Source organism: Diospyros lotus, chromosome 6, assembly GCF_014633365.1.
Source record: "Diospyros lotus cultivar Yz01 chromosome 6, ASM1463336v1, whole genome shotgun sequence".
NCBI classification, from domain to species: Eukaryota; Viridiplantae; Streptophyta; class Magnoliopsida; order Ericales; family Ebenaceae; genus Diospyros; species Diospyros lotus.
In genome coordinates, this window is record NC_068343.1 from 35751780 (window position 1) to 35767158 (window position 15379).

A 15379-nucleotide genomic window follows, 5' to 3' on the forward strand; every position below is an offset into this window, starting at 1 on the left:
TGTTGCATAAAAGAAATATCCTCTTGATACCATTTGTTGGAGAACAATGAAACAAAATGATATTAATTTATACCAATTGATAAAACAATGATGCACTAGGATACCAAATGACTTAAAGCAACATATTTAGGCATACTTATATTTAAAACATGATGGGAGATGAATAAACTCATTTTCTCCCGGAGGCTTTAGGAGAGTCGACTTCCAAAAACGGACAGTCGACTGCCAAATGAAAGTCGACTGTGAAACTTACACAGTCGACTGCAACAATGCAGTCTTGAAAGAATCTTCCTCCTTTTGAAACATAGGCTAAAAACAATTAACATAACATATACCAATATATTCTACAAGGCCTAAAACACACATAAATGAAACATTTAAGCACATAGAACACACAACACATTTAGAACCTTTCAAAAATAATTCTTTTAGAAAATAGGGACTAAAATGATCAAAACCTCATTTTTTTCAAAAAGACCAATTTTTCTTGCATTGAATGACTCCCAAAAAAATGTCTATCACAATAGGTCATGCAAGTTGGATCAACAATGGAAATGAGGGTTGTCTTACAAAATCCCAAAAGTTTCAAACATTTAAACACCATGGGATAAGACCTAAACTAAAGCATGAAGGATTTCATTAAGCCCAAATCTTTTGTATGCCATAAGATGATTTTTCACATTTTAATGCATTTGGCAAACTTAGATTTCAAGCCATATTAATTTTAGAATTTAGGAATGAGGTGATTATCCAAAAACCAAACCTCTCCTATTCTCATTTATTCCATAGGCTTTCCATCCTATTTTTGAGAGTGAGGTCTAAACCATAGAACTCCTCACCTCTCTTGTGCTATGAGTCTCCACTAAAAAAAATACAACATGTTTCCCATGTGGATCTCATGCACATTGGCACACATAAGGCTAAGTCTTAGCCTTGGGCACCCATCTAAAGATGGGACCTTTGGCTTTTGGCTCTTAAATGCCCTTTGCCTTTGTGTTGGACCCTTTAGGAGGATCCAAGGCTCTCATTTGTTGAATTACCCCTTTTGGCACCCAAATTTTAATTTCATTTCTCTTAGGGGGTTGGGGAGTCCATCTATATGGTTTCCAAGATTTATTTTTGATATTTTAGCTTTGGTTTTGGCTTTGGCTTTGGCTTTGGGGGATTAGAATTCTTTTTCACAATTAAGCTTGTCAAAGACTTCTCTATTGCACCCTTTTCTAAAGTGAGCTTGGAGTTTTGAGCTTTTAAGACAAATATTTCTTTCTCCAAGATGGGGAATTTTTCAAACATTTTATCATCCATTTTTGCTTCATTTTTCTTTTTAAGCTTTTCTTCTAAAGACTCATTTTCTTCTTTGAACTCCACAATCTTTTCTTTTAAGATTTCTATTTCATTTTTCAAAGACTCATTCTCTTCTTCAAGATCTTCTTTCTCCTTAGCAAAATATTTCTTTGCATTCTTAAACTCATTCTTAAGAGACTTAAATTTAGCAAATAATTCTTTAAATGCCTCTTGGAGTTCATCAACTCCTACATTCTCCTCTTCTTCATCCTCAAAGGCCATGAAGCACACTTGTGCCTCTTTTTTTTCGATTAGGAAGATTCACTTCCATCCCATGCATTGAAAGCATGCCTCTTTGGATATTTTGAATGTTTCTTCTTCTTCTTATATTTCTTTTCTTTTGGACACTCATTTTTATAATGCCCAACTTCTTGACAATTGTAGCAAATAGGAAGTGATTTCTTGCTATCCTTTCCTTGCTTTTTCATTAAGCTCTTTAAAGTCTTTTCTAGGAGAATTACATCTTCATCATTTTCACTAGAAGACTCACTTTCACTACTAGTTGAAAATTTAGTTTTTAAAGCTATATTCTTTATCCTCTTTATGGGTTCTTTCATTTGATTAAGAACTAACTCATGGGTTAAGAGATTCCCAATGAGTTCTTCCATTTTCAAGACTCCAAGATCTTTGACTTGAGTGATAGCGGTAACCATAGGTTGCCAATCTATGCTAAGTGACCTAAGTATTTTCTTTACTTGATCACTTTCGGGGATAACCTTGCCAACCATCTTTAGAGAGTTAACCAATTTTTGAAATCTAGCATTCATATCACTAATGGTCTCATTTGCTAACAATTTGAACCCTTCATATTGGGACATCAAACGATTTATCCTAGTATCCTTAACTTGATTGGTCCCTTCATACATAACTTCTAATTTTTTCCATATTTCATGAGATGTGGAGCATGAAGAGATTTGTTCATACTCACTAAGCAATATAGAACAAAACAATATATATTTGACCCTATGGTCCATTTCAAGATTATTTATATCTTCTTCACTCCAATCTTTTTCTTCTTCCTTAGATAATGTAAAACCATCCCTAACAAGTTTCCACAAAAGATAACTAATTGAAAAAATGTAGGATTCCATCCTCATTTTCCAATAGCTATAATTGGTTCTATCAAAGAATAGGGGACGGGAGGGAGAAGTTCCCTCAACAATACCATTAGATACATATGAGGCCATTTTAAGATCTTATCCGCTCTGATACCAATTGTTGGTCCCTTGACACACACAATAGCCACTCAAGAAGGGGGTGAATTGAGTGATTAAAAACTTATTGAATTGATTCTTTCCTTTTTAAAACTCTTGAGATTTTCTTATACACAAAATACACTTGTTATAAATATATATGTTGTTTGGAAATGATAGCAATATAAATACACAAACAACCACAATATAAACACAAGATATATAGTGGTTCGGTGTATCCAACACCTTCTCCACTCTCTCAAGGTCAAATCGACACTTGAGGTTCCACTAAAACCACCACTAGGCTTCCACACAAGAGCACCTAGCAAACTTGTACACCCCAAGGTTTCCCCTTAGCTCACCCCGAAAACTAATACAACACAATAATACACCTAGATTACTTGGGCTCTAGGATGCCACTCACAATCCATAATCTAATACAAATAAATCAATCATATGTCCAACACACTTGGACTATAATGGATATCAATACAAGAACAATATACAAGGCAAAATGAAATGATATAAGTTACTAATAAAAAGAAAACTTCTTCTTTGCCTTGAGGCTCCAATGGATAGATCTTTGAAGCTCATTGGGCCTTTGATTGCTTTGATTGAGTGCTTGAGAGCTTGAGTGTGCTTTAGGAAGATAGGAAATGGTAGAGCATTAGCCTCCTTCAGATTTCTTCTCTTGATATTTATATTGGGGCTCCCAAAACGACCTGCAACAACTCCAAAAATCCAACCGTTGGAGTCTGGTAGTCGACTGCTCTAACTGACAGTCGACTCTCGCTTAACCCATAGTCGACTTTCTCACAGATAGTTGACTCTCATTGGCCTACAGTCGACTGACCAAAACCCACTCTCGGCTACCTCGACTCTGCATAAACAATGGTCGGTTATGTTGATTGATGCACATCCACATTCGACTACTATTTTGAGTTACAGTTGACTGTCCCTCACCGAGAGTCGAGTCTCAGTCCATATTTCAGAAAAATAAGATTTGCTTTGATAATACAATACATAACATAAATTCATTAGAGGTTTTAAACATACTAAAAATAGTTTTATTAAAATTATGTTTTGTTAAACATCAAAATACACAATAGGTTGATTGGAGAAACTTGGCTCAACAGGGGTCGTCATTGGATTTTCCTTTGAATGTTGGCAGTCGTTGTTGCGGGTACTGCTCCAGCACATTATCCATGTGTTTAGCTAATTCTCCCCTAGTTGCATAGGTCAGGAGGTTCTCCATGACCCTCTCCATTCAGTCCAACTGTCTTTATGGGACTGCAGACTCTGTCTCTTAAGCCCCACTCCTAATGCTACTACTGCCGATAAGATTGTAGTGACGACTCTCACCTCTTTCAACATCCTCGATCCTTTGGTTGGTGACGGGAGTCCTGTTTCTTTGTCACCTTGTAGTCACCATTTGAAAGGAAGTAAAGGATAACATCTCATTCTACGAGAAATTCTTTCCAAAATAAGGGATTTTGTTTCATTACTAAGCTGAAGTACAACATATGACATTGCTTAAGGAAAATAAAACGTCACACTGGTACACTACTAAGCGAAAAGAAAAAGCTACTCAAGACTTTTCTAAGGATTGTTCGACTTCCAGATCCAACCATCATCGTCTGTTGCCTCGTCTCCAGACTCAACTCCTGGTTCATTAGGGTTATCGAGTACAGTTTCCCCATCTTCTTTATCATCTAAGCTAAAGAAGTCAGCGTCCATCACATTAGCCTTAGCTACTTCGTCGGCGTCCCAATCCCCATCTAAGTATTCTCCTTCTATTAAGACTCCTTCGAACATATTATCAGTATGATCGTGGAATTGCTGACAAAAGAAATATAAGGACGCGTAGTTGTCTTGATGGTGAATTGATTGATGCTCAAAAATGCCAAAAATTTGTTATATTTTTATTGCCTCTTAATCCATTTAATAAACTAAAAATATCAAAGAATGTTTGTTGCAACCCAAAGGAAGAAAGAGAGATCAAGGGTTGAATTAATCTTTCAAAAGCATGATCAAAAGAGGAAAAGAAGAAGAGACCAAGAAACGAAGATATTAGGATGAACGCTGTTGCATTCGAATGAGGAAAGCAAGGAAGAAAACATTCGGATGAAAATATGAATAAAGGTATTGAAGAACTCATTCGAATGAAGGCTGAGTAATTCGAATGAGTATTTAGAAATTAATAGACATTTGTATGAAGATGGAATAATTCGAATGGAAGGCAGTGATAGAAGAAAATCAAAGACATTTGAATAAACCCCACAATCATTCGAATGAAAAGATCACCAGGTGCACATTCGAATGTTGCCAAAGTCATTCGAATAAGAAGCAGCAATTTAAGAAGACAAGGTAATTCGTATAAACCAAGATCATTCGGATGAAATTAAGGACATTCGAATGTTGCCAAAGTCATTCGAATGCGTAATAGGAATCAAAGAGCAAAATCCAAAATCCATTCGAATGATAGAGGAAATTACCGTGCAAATGAACAGTAAAGCATCAAATTCATTCGAATGAGCTTTGAACTCATTCGAATGATCCAAGAGGCTAAGGAAAATCAAGCGCACATTCGAATATCCCTGCTCTCACATTCGAATGAAGACCCGAAAACTCTCTAATATGCGCAAATGAACACGATGGCTCTAAGGTAAATACAACCAACTTTTTGAACAGCTTTACACCAAGTGGTCCCCCTCTTCCATGCGCAACAAACTTAAAAGGAGATAACATTCCTCATAATCAGGGGGGTGGATAGCCCAGAATACTCAGAAAACACCAAAAAAGAGAGGATCATTGGAAAGTTTCAAGTCTTTTCCATTTTGTCTGTTTTGAATTTCAGTTCTTGTCTGTACTTTAAATGTTTGCACTCAAATTATTGTTCTTCATTCCTAGTTCTTAGTTCCTGATGTGAGAATTTATTCACATATCTATTGGTCATAATTGAGTAGTGTTTTTAGTATTTTATATGTGTTTTACATAGAATTGTTTGGTGTTTTGAGTTTCTTTTACATATATTTAATTTTTAGTATTTTTGTTATTTTACAGAAATACTACTTTGTATTTGAGTTGAAAAGAATAATAATAAAAAAATAATTTCAAAATTAATATTATAAATTAACAGTATAATATAAATAAAAAATAAATATTATAATATAATTAATAGTATATTAATTATTATATATTATATTATGTATATATTGTATATTATCTTATTAAATGAATGGCGTGAAGATGGAGTATGAAGCCTTTGTGTGGAATTGATATATATATATATATATTATATTAATTAGTGAAGTGGATATATTATATTAATTAGTGAAGTGGCGTGAATGTGCAGGAAAGGATTAAGTCATGCGCACATATATAAGGAATGAATTGAGGTTAGGAAAAAAGGGGGCGCCGCGGAAGCAAGAAGCGGCAGCACAGCAGTGAAATAAAATTGACGAATTGATTTGGCAAAGGGAAGATTGGACACAGCAGGCGCGGTGCAGGGACCTTCCTCTTTTTCATTCTTCATTTAGTTTTGTTTTTATTTCATTATGAACTAATTTTATTTAACTAAGGTTTGAGATTAAGCTTATTATGAATTCTTGATTTTTATTAATTGAATTTCTATCATAATTTCAATTATTTATTACTTGTTCTTAATGCGATTGAATGATTTAACCATCATTTAATTGATTTTATATTATGATTTGAGACTGAGAGGTGATTTTTATAACATGTTGAAGTAATAAATTTTATAAGATAGATAGTTGATAAGGGATTTGATACTTGAATCATATGAGGGTTAATGAATTGGAACTTAACAATGAATTTCAGTTTGTTATAACTATTAGGAAATATGTTGATTGTTAGCAAATTGAGATTTAATTAGGTTAGTAAATCTTGGGAAAGAAACTAAACAATTTAGATATTCACTCCATTGAATTGATAGAAACCCAATTAATTGAAAATTAAGACGGATTAATAAGTGGATTCGAAATACCCTAGTTGCCTCCATTTTATCCAAGTTAAGCTGCTTTTAAATTTGCATTTAATTTTAGTTCTCATTAGTTTAATTTATTCAAATTCATCTTCTTTTTATAGTCTAAATAATATTAAAGTTAGTCCAATTTTGGTACTTAATCCAATCCTAGTGAGATCGATACTCTACTCATTCATTATATTACTTGCGCAATTTGTACGCTTGCGAATTGGCCTAACAAGTTTTTGGCATCGTTGCCGGGGATTGGTATTAATATCAATACTAATTAACTTGAATATTAATTTAGACATTAATTATTTTTAGTTGTTTGTCTTCATCTTTGTGTTCTCTTTTATTACATTTTTATTTTCATTTTTGAGTGTTCAAAAATAATAATAATAATAAAATATAAAAAAAATAAAGAAATAAAAAAATCGAGTTTTTAACCATTGTGATATTCTATTTTTTGTTTGTAGGTCACATTGGAATCTCAACTAAACATGTGAGACGAAATTGTGGAGCAAATGAATGAGCAAGTTAGAGCTATAAGGGATTATGCTATGCCCTTTATTCAAGGAACACCCTCCAGCATCACCAGACCAACCATAGGGGCAAATAATTTTGAGATCAAGCCAGCTATTATTCAATTGATTCAAATCTCTGTTCAATTTAGCGAGTTACTGAGCAATGACCCCAATGCTCACATAGCTAATTTTTTAGAGATTTTTGATACTTTTAAGCAAAATGGTGTCTCTAATGATGCAGTTAGACTTAGGTTATTTCCTTTTTCATTAAGACATAAAGCTAAGTATTGGTTAAACTCTTTGCCTGCAGGGTCCATTACAACATGGGATGATTTGGCATAGAAATTTCTCAATAAATTCTTTCCACTTGTGAAAACTGCAAAGATGAGGAATGATATAACCAATTTCATGCAAGCAGACATGGAGAATTTATACGAAGCATGGGAGCGGTTTAAAGAGTTGTTAAGAAGATATCCTCATCATGGGCTTCCAAATTGGTTAGTTGTTCAAACATTTTATAATAAATTAAATCATAACACCAGGATTACTATTGATGCAGCTGCAGGAGGAGCTTTAATGGGAAAAGAGATTGATGAAGCGTATAACCTTTTAGAAGAGATGGCCAACAACAACCATCAATGGTCATCTGAAAGATCTATGCCAAGAAGAACAGCTGGAGTACATGAGATTGATGCGATGACAGCATTAAATGCAAAGGTAGATAATCTTTTTAAGAAAATTGATCAGTTGAATATTAACTCTATTCAATCTTGTGTGCAGGTATGTGAGATTTGCGTGGGTCCTTATGTTACCCATGAGTGTGAAGCTGGGATATCTTTTATACCTCAACCATCTGAGCAAGTTAACTATGTGGCTAATCAAGGAGGAAGACAATTCAATCCCAATGAAAACACTTACAATCTAGGATGGAGGAATCACCCCAACTTTTCATGGTCTAATAATCAGAATGTGTTGAAGCCTCCAATAGGTTTCCAATGGCAGGAAAAGAAGCCTTCATTGGAAGATTTAGTGGCTACCATAGCTAAGACGACTTCAGATTATGTAGCCAAGACAAACACTATATTTCAAAATCAACAAGCTGCTATCAGAAATATAGAAATGCAAATTGGCCAAATAGCCAATATGGTGAACAATAGAGCTCAAGGAACGCTGCCAAGCACAACAGAAAATAATCCAAGAGAGGATGTCAAGGTAGTGACATTGAGAAGTGGTAAGCAACTTGGTGAGGTAAGTAGCAAACATGTTACAAGGGATGTTGATAAAAAGAATAATGTTGAGATCAGTTATGAGAATGAGCAAGACGAGATACCATCCCTATCACCACCTGTTAAACCTTATGTTCCTCATATCCCTTTTCCTCAAATGCTTAAACAGAATAAGGTTTTTAAGCAATTGCGCATTAACATTCCATTTGCAGATGCTTTAGCGCAGATTCTTACTTATGCAAAATTTCTAAAAGAAATTATGTCAAACAAGAGGAAGTTGGAGGATTAAAAGACCATTATCTTGACTGAAGAATGCAGTGCTGTGATTCAGAAGAAGCTGCCACCGAAGTTGAGAGATCTAGGGAGTTTTTCTATCCCTTGCACTATTGGTGAAATTAATTTTGATAAGGTTTTATGTGACCTCGGTGCAAGCATTAATTTGATGCCCTTGTCTGTTTTCAAGAAGTTTGGATTAAAAGAACCAACACCCACCACTATTTCTCTTCAATTAATTGATAGAAGTATCAAATATCCAAGGGGAGTAGTGGAAGATGTTTTGGTAAAAGTAGATAAATTTATTTTTCCTGTTGACTTTATTGTTCTGGACATGGAAGAAGGTTATGATATACCCCTAATATTAGGGAGACCTTTTCTTGCCACAGGGAGAGTTTTGATTGATGTCCATCAAGGAACACTTAGCCTCAGAATTTATGATGAGACAATTACTTTTAATGTGTTTAAGGTTAAGAAATATTCTAACGACAATGAAAAAGAAGTCTTAAGGATAGATGGCATTAATGATTTAGTAAAGAGATTAGATGAGCATATAGAAAATTGCATTGTTAACTTTTTTGATGAGTAGGAACAAATTTTAAATGCTAAGAACAAGGCTGTGATCATGGGTTATTTGGAAAAAAAGGAAAAAGGTTGTCCATCCAAAAGAGACAAATTGTTTCTTTTGGATGCGTCATCTTCTTCTTCAAAAGTCAAGCCACTAGGTCATGAAAGGGAAAAGTTGATAAGGGTGTTGAGGAAGCAAAAGAAGGGATTGGATTGAAAGTTGATAACATTCAAGAAATAAGTTCATCAACCGGCATGCACAAAATTTTGACAGAAGAAAGATTCAAGCCTCCGTGAAGATGAAAACCTAGTCAAGCTAATGACTATAAAAAAAATGCTTTTTAGGAGGCAACCCAAGCTCTTTTTCTTTTTGTTTTTATTATCTCATTTTAGTTTTGTTGAATAAATATGACCAATAACCCATACTTGTGATGTTATGCAGCTTCAAAAGAAAGGAAAATAAAGTTGATTCAGTTCGGACTGGCATGGGTATTCGTAGTGTTCAATTATGTGGCCAGGGGAGTATTCATTTTTCATTCTCCTTTTTATTTGCCTTTCACATTGAGGACAATGTGTTAAATAAGTTTGGGGGGGGGGGGGTGGAATTATTAATTGTTAATATATGCTATTTGTTTTGCTCGGGTGTTTTTGATATTAAATTTTTTTGCAAAACTTATATCAGGTGTATATTTGGCCAACTCCTAAACTTAAAAATTTTGTGAAAGATAAAATAAGCAGAACTTGTTATTTGGAATCATGATTTGCATTTGGGTTCTTTATTGTGTTTAACATTGAGTCTTTGATTTGGAATGAACAATATCTTATAAAGCAAGATTAAATATGCTTGGGTTCTAAGATCATTGAAGTACATGTTCTTTGTGAAGTTGTGTGACTATGCATGAAAGATAAATGTAATGCTTTTCTTGTAATTATTCTTTCTGAGCTAGGCCTAAACAGGGTTTAAGTAAATAGGGTGACTGATGTTGAGCGAGATGGAGCATAAAATGTACTCGTTCAGTATAAAAAAAGAAAAGAAAAGAAAAGAAAAAACAAGATGGAGCATAAAATGCACTCGTTCAATTAGAAAAAAAAAAGAAAGAAAGAAAGAAAGAAAGAAAAAGAAAAAAAAGAACCCTACTTTACTACCTTTGTTTGTAGTAGTGAGAATGGATGGTTACAAGAATAGTTGTTACACTATTCGATCATGCGGATTACATGACAATGCATAATTGAATTCATAATTTTGTATGGATTCTTGAACTAGGTAACGTAAGTATGCATAGTTTCCTTTATTTGCTATTGTTACATTTTGGATTGAGGATTTAAATGTGGGCATAACAAATGATTTGAATGTGATGAATGATTCCAACCATAGGTTTTGTGCTTTGAGTTTAGAATTTCTTTTCTTTCCTTGAGCACAAACAATAATTCAAGTTTGGGGGTATTTGATATGAGAATTTATTCACATATTTATTAGTCATAATTGAGTAGTGTTGTTAGTATTTTATATATGTTTTACGTAGAATTGTTTGGTGTTTTGAGTTTCTTTTACATATATTTAATTTTTAGTATTTTTAATATTTTACAGAAATACTACTTGATATTTGAGTTAAAAAAATAATAAAAAAAATAATTTCAAAATTAATATTATAAATTAACAGTATAATATAAATAAAAAATAAATATTATAAATAATTAATATTATAATATAATTAAAGTTATTATAATTAATAGTATATTAATTATTATATATTATATTATATATTAAAATATTTGTATATATGTATGTATTATATATTATGTTTTATATTATATTATTTATATATTATATATTATCTTATTAAATGAACGGGGTGAACATGGAGTATGAAGCCTTTGTGTGGAATTGATATATATATATATATATATATATTATATTAATTAGTCAAGTGGCGTGAATGTGCAGGGAAAGATTAAGTCATGCGCACGTATATAAGGAATGAATTGAGGTTAGGAAAAAGGGGGGCGCCGCGGAAGCAAGAAGCGGCAGCACAATAGTGAAATAAAATTGACGAATTAATTTGGCAAATGGAAGATTGGACGCAGCAGGCACGGTGCAGGGACCTTCCTCTTTTTCGTTCCTCATTTAGTTTTGTTTTTATTTCATTATAAATTAATTTTATTTAACTAGGGTTTAATTTGGCAAATGGAAGATTGGACGCAGCAGGAGGCACGGTGCAGGGACCTTCCTCTTTTTCATTCCTCATTTAGTTTTGTTTTTATTTCATTATAAATTAATTTTATTTAACTAGGGTTTAAGATGAAGCTTATTATGACTTCTTAATTTTTATTAATTGGATTTCTATCGTATTTTCAATTATTTATTACTTGTTCTTAATGCGATTGAATGATTTAACCATCATTTAATTGATTTTGTATTATGATTTGAGATCGAGAGGTGATTTTCATAACAAGTTGAAGTAATAAATTTTATAAGATAGATAGTTGATGAAATGGATTTGATACTTGAATCTTACGAGGGTTAATGAATTGGAACTTAACAATGAATTTCAGTTTGTTATAACTATTAGGAAATATGTTGATTATTAGCAAATTGAGATTTAATTAGGTTAGTAAATCTTGGAAAAGAAACTAAACAATTTAGATATTCACCCCATTGAATTGATAGAAACCCAATTGATTGAAAATTAAGACGGATTAATAAGTGGATTCGAATACCCTAGTTGCCTCCATTTTATCCAAGTTAAGCTGCTTTTAAATTTGCATTTAATTTTAGTTCTCATTAGTTTAATTTATTCAAATTCATCTTCTTTTTATAGTCTAAATAATATTAAAGTTAGTCCAATTTTGGTACTTAATCCAATCCTTGTGAGATTGACACTCTACTCATTCATTATATTACTTGCGCGATTCGTACGCTTGTAAATTAGCATAACAGTTCCTGATACGTTGCAAGTTAACTTTCAAGCTGTAATTCATTTTCAGTAATTAATATAACAATAGTTTGTCTTGTTCACATTATCTGTTATCGCTTATTTTCATTATCGTCATTGTCTGCTGAGATTAGTTTTAGTCGTGCACTTCTCATGAAGATGTGTGGCTAATCCAATCCTTGGGCCAAGGGAAGGATGGTGTCTAAAGCCACTGATAATCGAAAAATAGTAGAACTTCAAAGGTTCAAGTAACAGAAACAAAGATAGCTAAATGTTGTTAATGAAAACCTCAAGCTTGGATTGGTTCGTATGCCTAACTTAAAGTTTTTATGCCATGTATGGGAATTGCTTGACTTGGAAACGTTCTCATACCCAAGCCCCGAGTGATGATCTTGCTAACAATATTTATACACTGATTTATGATAGCTGCTTAACATAGAGTCTCCATGGCATGTATGGAGGTTACTTAGACAAAGAGTTATCATTATCTGAGTAGTATATTTAATGATTATACTACAAGTTATTTGAACTTTCAGTTATAACAAAGAAAGCTATATGGGAAATCAATTGGGTTTGGCACCAGATTTGTCTTGACCCAAAAACTCATCATATCCAGATTACAGTTATATTACATTTAGCTTAAATCTCATCTTATTGTCTTAATTGATCAAGTGAACTAGTGTGATTACCTCATTCCATGAGTAATCTCCCTGTGAATCGACCCAGACTTACCTGATAAAAAATAAATTTCTACTACAATCACACTTGTGCACTGGCCAGTCTAAATGCCTCACCCTTTCTTTGAACATAAATAGCTGTTAATAATCCAAGTTAATCCAAAAAGAATATAGAAAGTGACAAATGTAGGGTGAATGATGCAGCAAATTTTGGCACCATTGCCGGGGAGATTGAGGTAAGCCAAATAATCATCCCTAGTTCTTTTATTGTTATTGTTTCCTTTCATTTAGTTTCTCGTCTCTGTTAGGTTGGCATGGTGTATGAGACTTAGATCTGGTAGAGTTGTAGAGCAAAAAAATCACATTCGGAAAACCCCTTGCCTGATTTTAAGCCTTCATTGTTACTTTTTCTCATGTCTCAACATGACAATATGTCTGAACATGGTGATGAGAATGGTGGGAATGACCTTGTTGATCAGGAAATAATCAGACCTGTTAGGGATTATCTCCATCCTCCTAGACAGACAACTCCATCATGCATCATCCTTCCCATCAACCATGATAGGTTCAACTTCAAACCTGGCATAGTCCAACTGTTACCAACTTTTGATGGCATGGATTCTGAAAATCCATATACTCATATGAAAGAATTTGAAGAAGTATATAGCACTTGCATGGACCATACAGCAAATAAGGATGTCATAAGATTAAAACTCTTTCCATTCTCATTGAAAGATAAGGAAAAATGTGGTTAGGCACTCTCCCACCTAGATCTATAGGAACTTGGAGAGAAATGCAAGCAACTTTCTTAAAAAAATACTTTCCTGCCAACAAAACTGCTACTCTTCAAAGACAAATCATGAACTTTACCTGTAAATCAAATGAAAACTTTGCTCAAGCGTAGGAAAGGTTTAAAGACCTTCTTTACACTTGTCCACACCATGCTTTTGAGCAATGGAGAGTGGTCAGCTTCTTTTATGACTCGCTCACTCCCCAATTGAAAATGCTAGTTTCTACAATGTGTAATGGAAAGTTCTACGAGAAAACTCTAGAAGAAGCCTTTCACTTCTTTAACACATTGGCTGAGAATACAAGGAACTGGAAAGTTGGTCCAACATCCTCTACTGATCCAAGAGAAAATCCACAATCTAGAGGTATATACCAACTGAGTGAGAGTGATGATTTAAATGCAAGACTAACTGCTTTAACAAAGAAAGTTGAAAACATGGAGCCCAAAAAGGTACAATCTGTTAATCAAGTGCAAGTAAAATGTGTTGTGTGTGATGCAACAGCACATGCAACTGAAGAATGTCCTACCTTACCTGCTTTCAAGGAGGTATTGTATGGGCAGACTAATAACAATCATTCACATAACTTTGAGGAGAGACAAAATAAAAATCAGAGTGGAATCTATTATGGGAACAATCAAAACTACAATTCATACTATCCCAATAATACTAATCACCCCAATTTTTCTTGGAGAAATGATTCTGGAAATCATTCTCAACCTCCTTTCCCTGCACATCAACAATCCTTCCAACAAAATCAAGGGTCTTTATCCAATACTTACCAACCTCCTCATAGGAGATCTCTGGAAGATACCTTGCATCAGTTCATTCAAAGTCAAAAAGGCATCAATAATCAGGTTGCTAAAAATCAAGAGCAAACAAATAGAGTCATGGAAGACATGAGAAGCCAGATAACAAAGTTGACCCAAAAACTGAGTGTGAGGGAACTTGGAAGATTTCCTTCTCAACCTAATCCTAATCATGTTAGGTAAGAAAATCAAGTGGAATCTTCTAGTGGTGAAGATAACACACATGAACAAGTACAATCAATGACTATTCTAAGAAGTGGAAAGATAATTGAAAAACCAGTTGATCTTAGGATAAGCCAAGATGTTAAAGAGAAAGAGAAAACAGAAGGTTGTGAACCAATCATAGAAAAAAATGAAAAGAATGAAAAAGAAGAAAAAAACAAAGAAAAACAAAAAGAAGATGAAAAAGGTAAGAACATTAAAAGAGAGATTCAATATCATCCCAAATCTCATTTTCCTCAAAGACTGAGTATTATAAAAAAAGAACAACAAAATGCTGATATATATGAGGTGTTTAAACAAGTGAAAATCAATATTTCACTTTTGGATGCAATAAAACAAATACCTTCATATGTAAAATTCTTAAAAGATCTTTGCATTGTAAAATGAAAAATAACTGTGCATGGAAAAGCATTTTTAACTAAGCAAGTGAGTTCCATTTTGCAATTTAAGACTCCTCCCAAATACAAAGATCTAGGCTATCCAACCATCTCATGCATCATAGGAAGCCAGAAAGTTGATCAAGCACTCTTAGACTTAGGAGCAAGTGTCAACCTATTGCCTTATAATGTTTATTAACAATTGGGTCTAAGGGAGTTGAAGCCTACAAGAGTCACTCTACTGGAAGACAGATCGGTCAAAGTTCCAAGGCGTATTATGGAAGATGTCTTAGTTCAGGTGGACAAATTCTACTTTCCAGTAGACTTCATAGTGCTAGATACTCAGCCCCACCATGGTCCGCAACCTCTTGTTCCTGTCATTTTGGGAAGACCATTCCTAAGAACTTCCAATGCAATCATTAATTGTAGGAATGGAGTTTTGAAATTGTCATTTGGAAACA

At 33.6% G+C, this 15379-nt stretch overlaps 1 protein-coding gene and 1 non-coding gene across 2 annotated transcripts; one reads left to right on the forward strand and one right to left on the reverse strand.

Annotated features, from left to right (window-relative positions):
- Nucleotides 1-7427: 7427 nt before the first annotated feature.
- On the reverse strand, nucleotides 7428-7534 carry LOC127805383 (small nucleolar RNA R71). The gene has a single exon (XR_008024117.1). It is a non-coding gene; the product is annotated as a small nucleolar RNA R71 (small nucleolar RNA).
- LOC127804491 (uncharacterized) lies at nucleotides 7431-8561 on the forward strand. The gene is made up of 3 exons (XM_052341362.1): nucleotides 7431-7543; nucleotides 7589-7763; nucleotides 7827-8561. The coding sequence occupies exons 1-3, from the start codon at nucleotides 7431-7433 to the stop codon at nucleotides 8559-8561; spliced, it is 1023 nt and encodes a 340-aa protein (XP_052197322.1).
- The last annotated feature ends 6818 nt before the right edge of the window (nucleotides 8562-15379 follow it).

Excerpts from the sequence above, each read along its gene's own strand:
- LOC127804491 (XM_052341362.1), top strand. The coding sequence starts at position 7,431 with ATGAGGAATGATATAACCAATTTCATGCAAGCAGACATGGAGAATTTA. Across the intron at positions 7,544-7,588 it reads CATCATGGGCTTCCAAATTG|GATTACTATTGATGCAGCTG; the intron begins GTTAGTTGTTCA and ends TCATAACACCAG. Across the intron at positions 7,764-7,826 it reads TGACAGCATTAAATGCAAAG|GTATGTGAGATTTGCGTGGG; the intron begins GTAGATAATCTT and ends TCTTGTGTGCAG.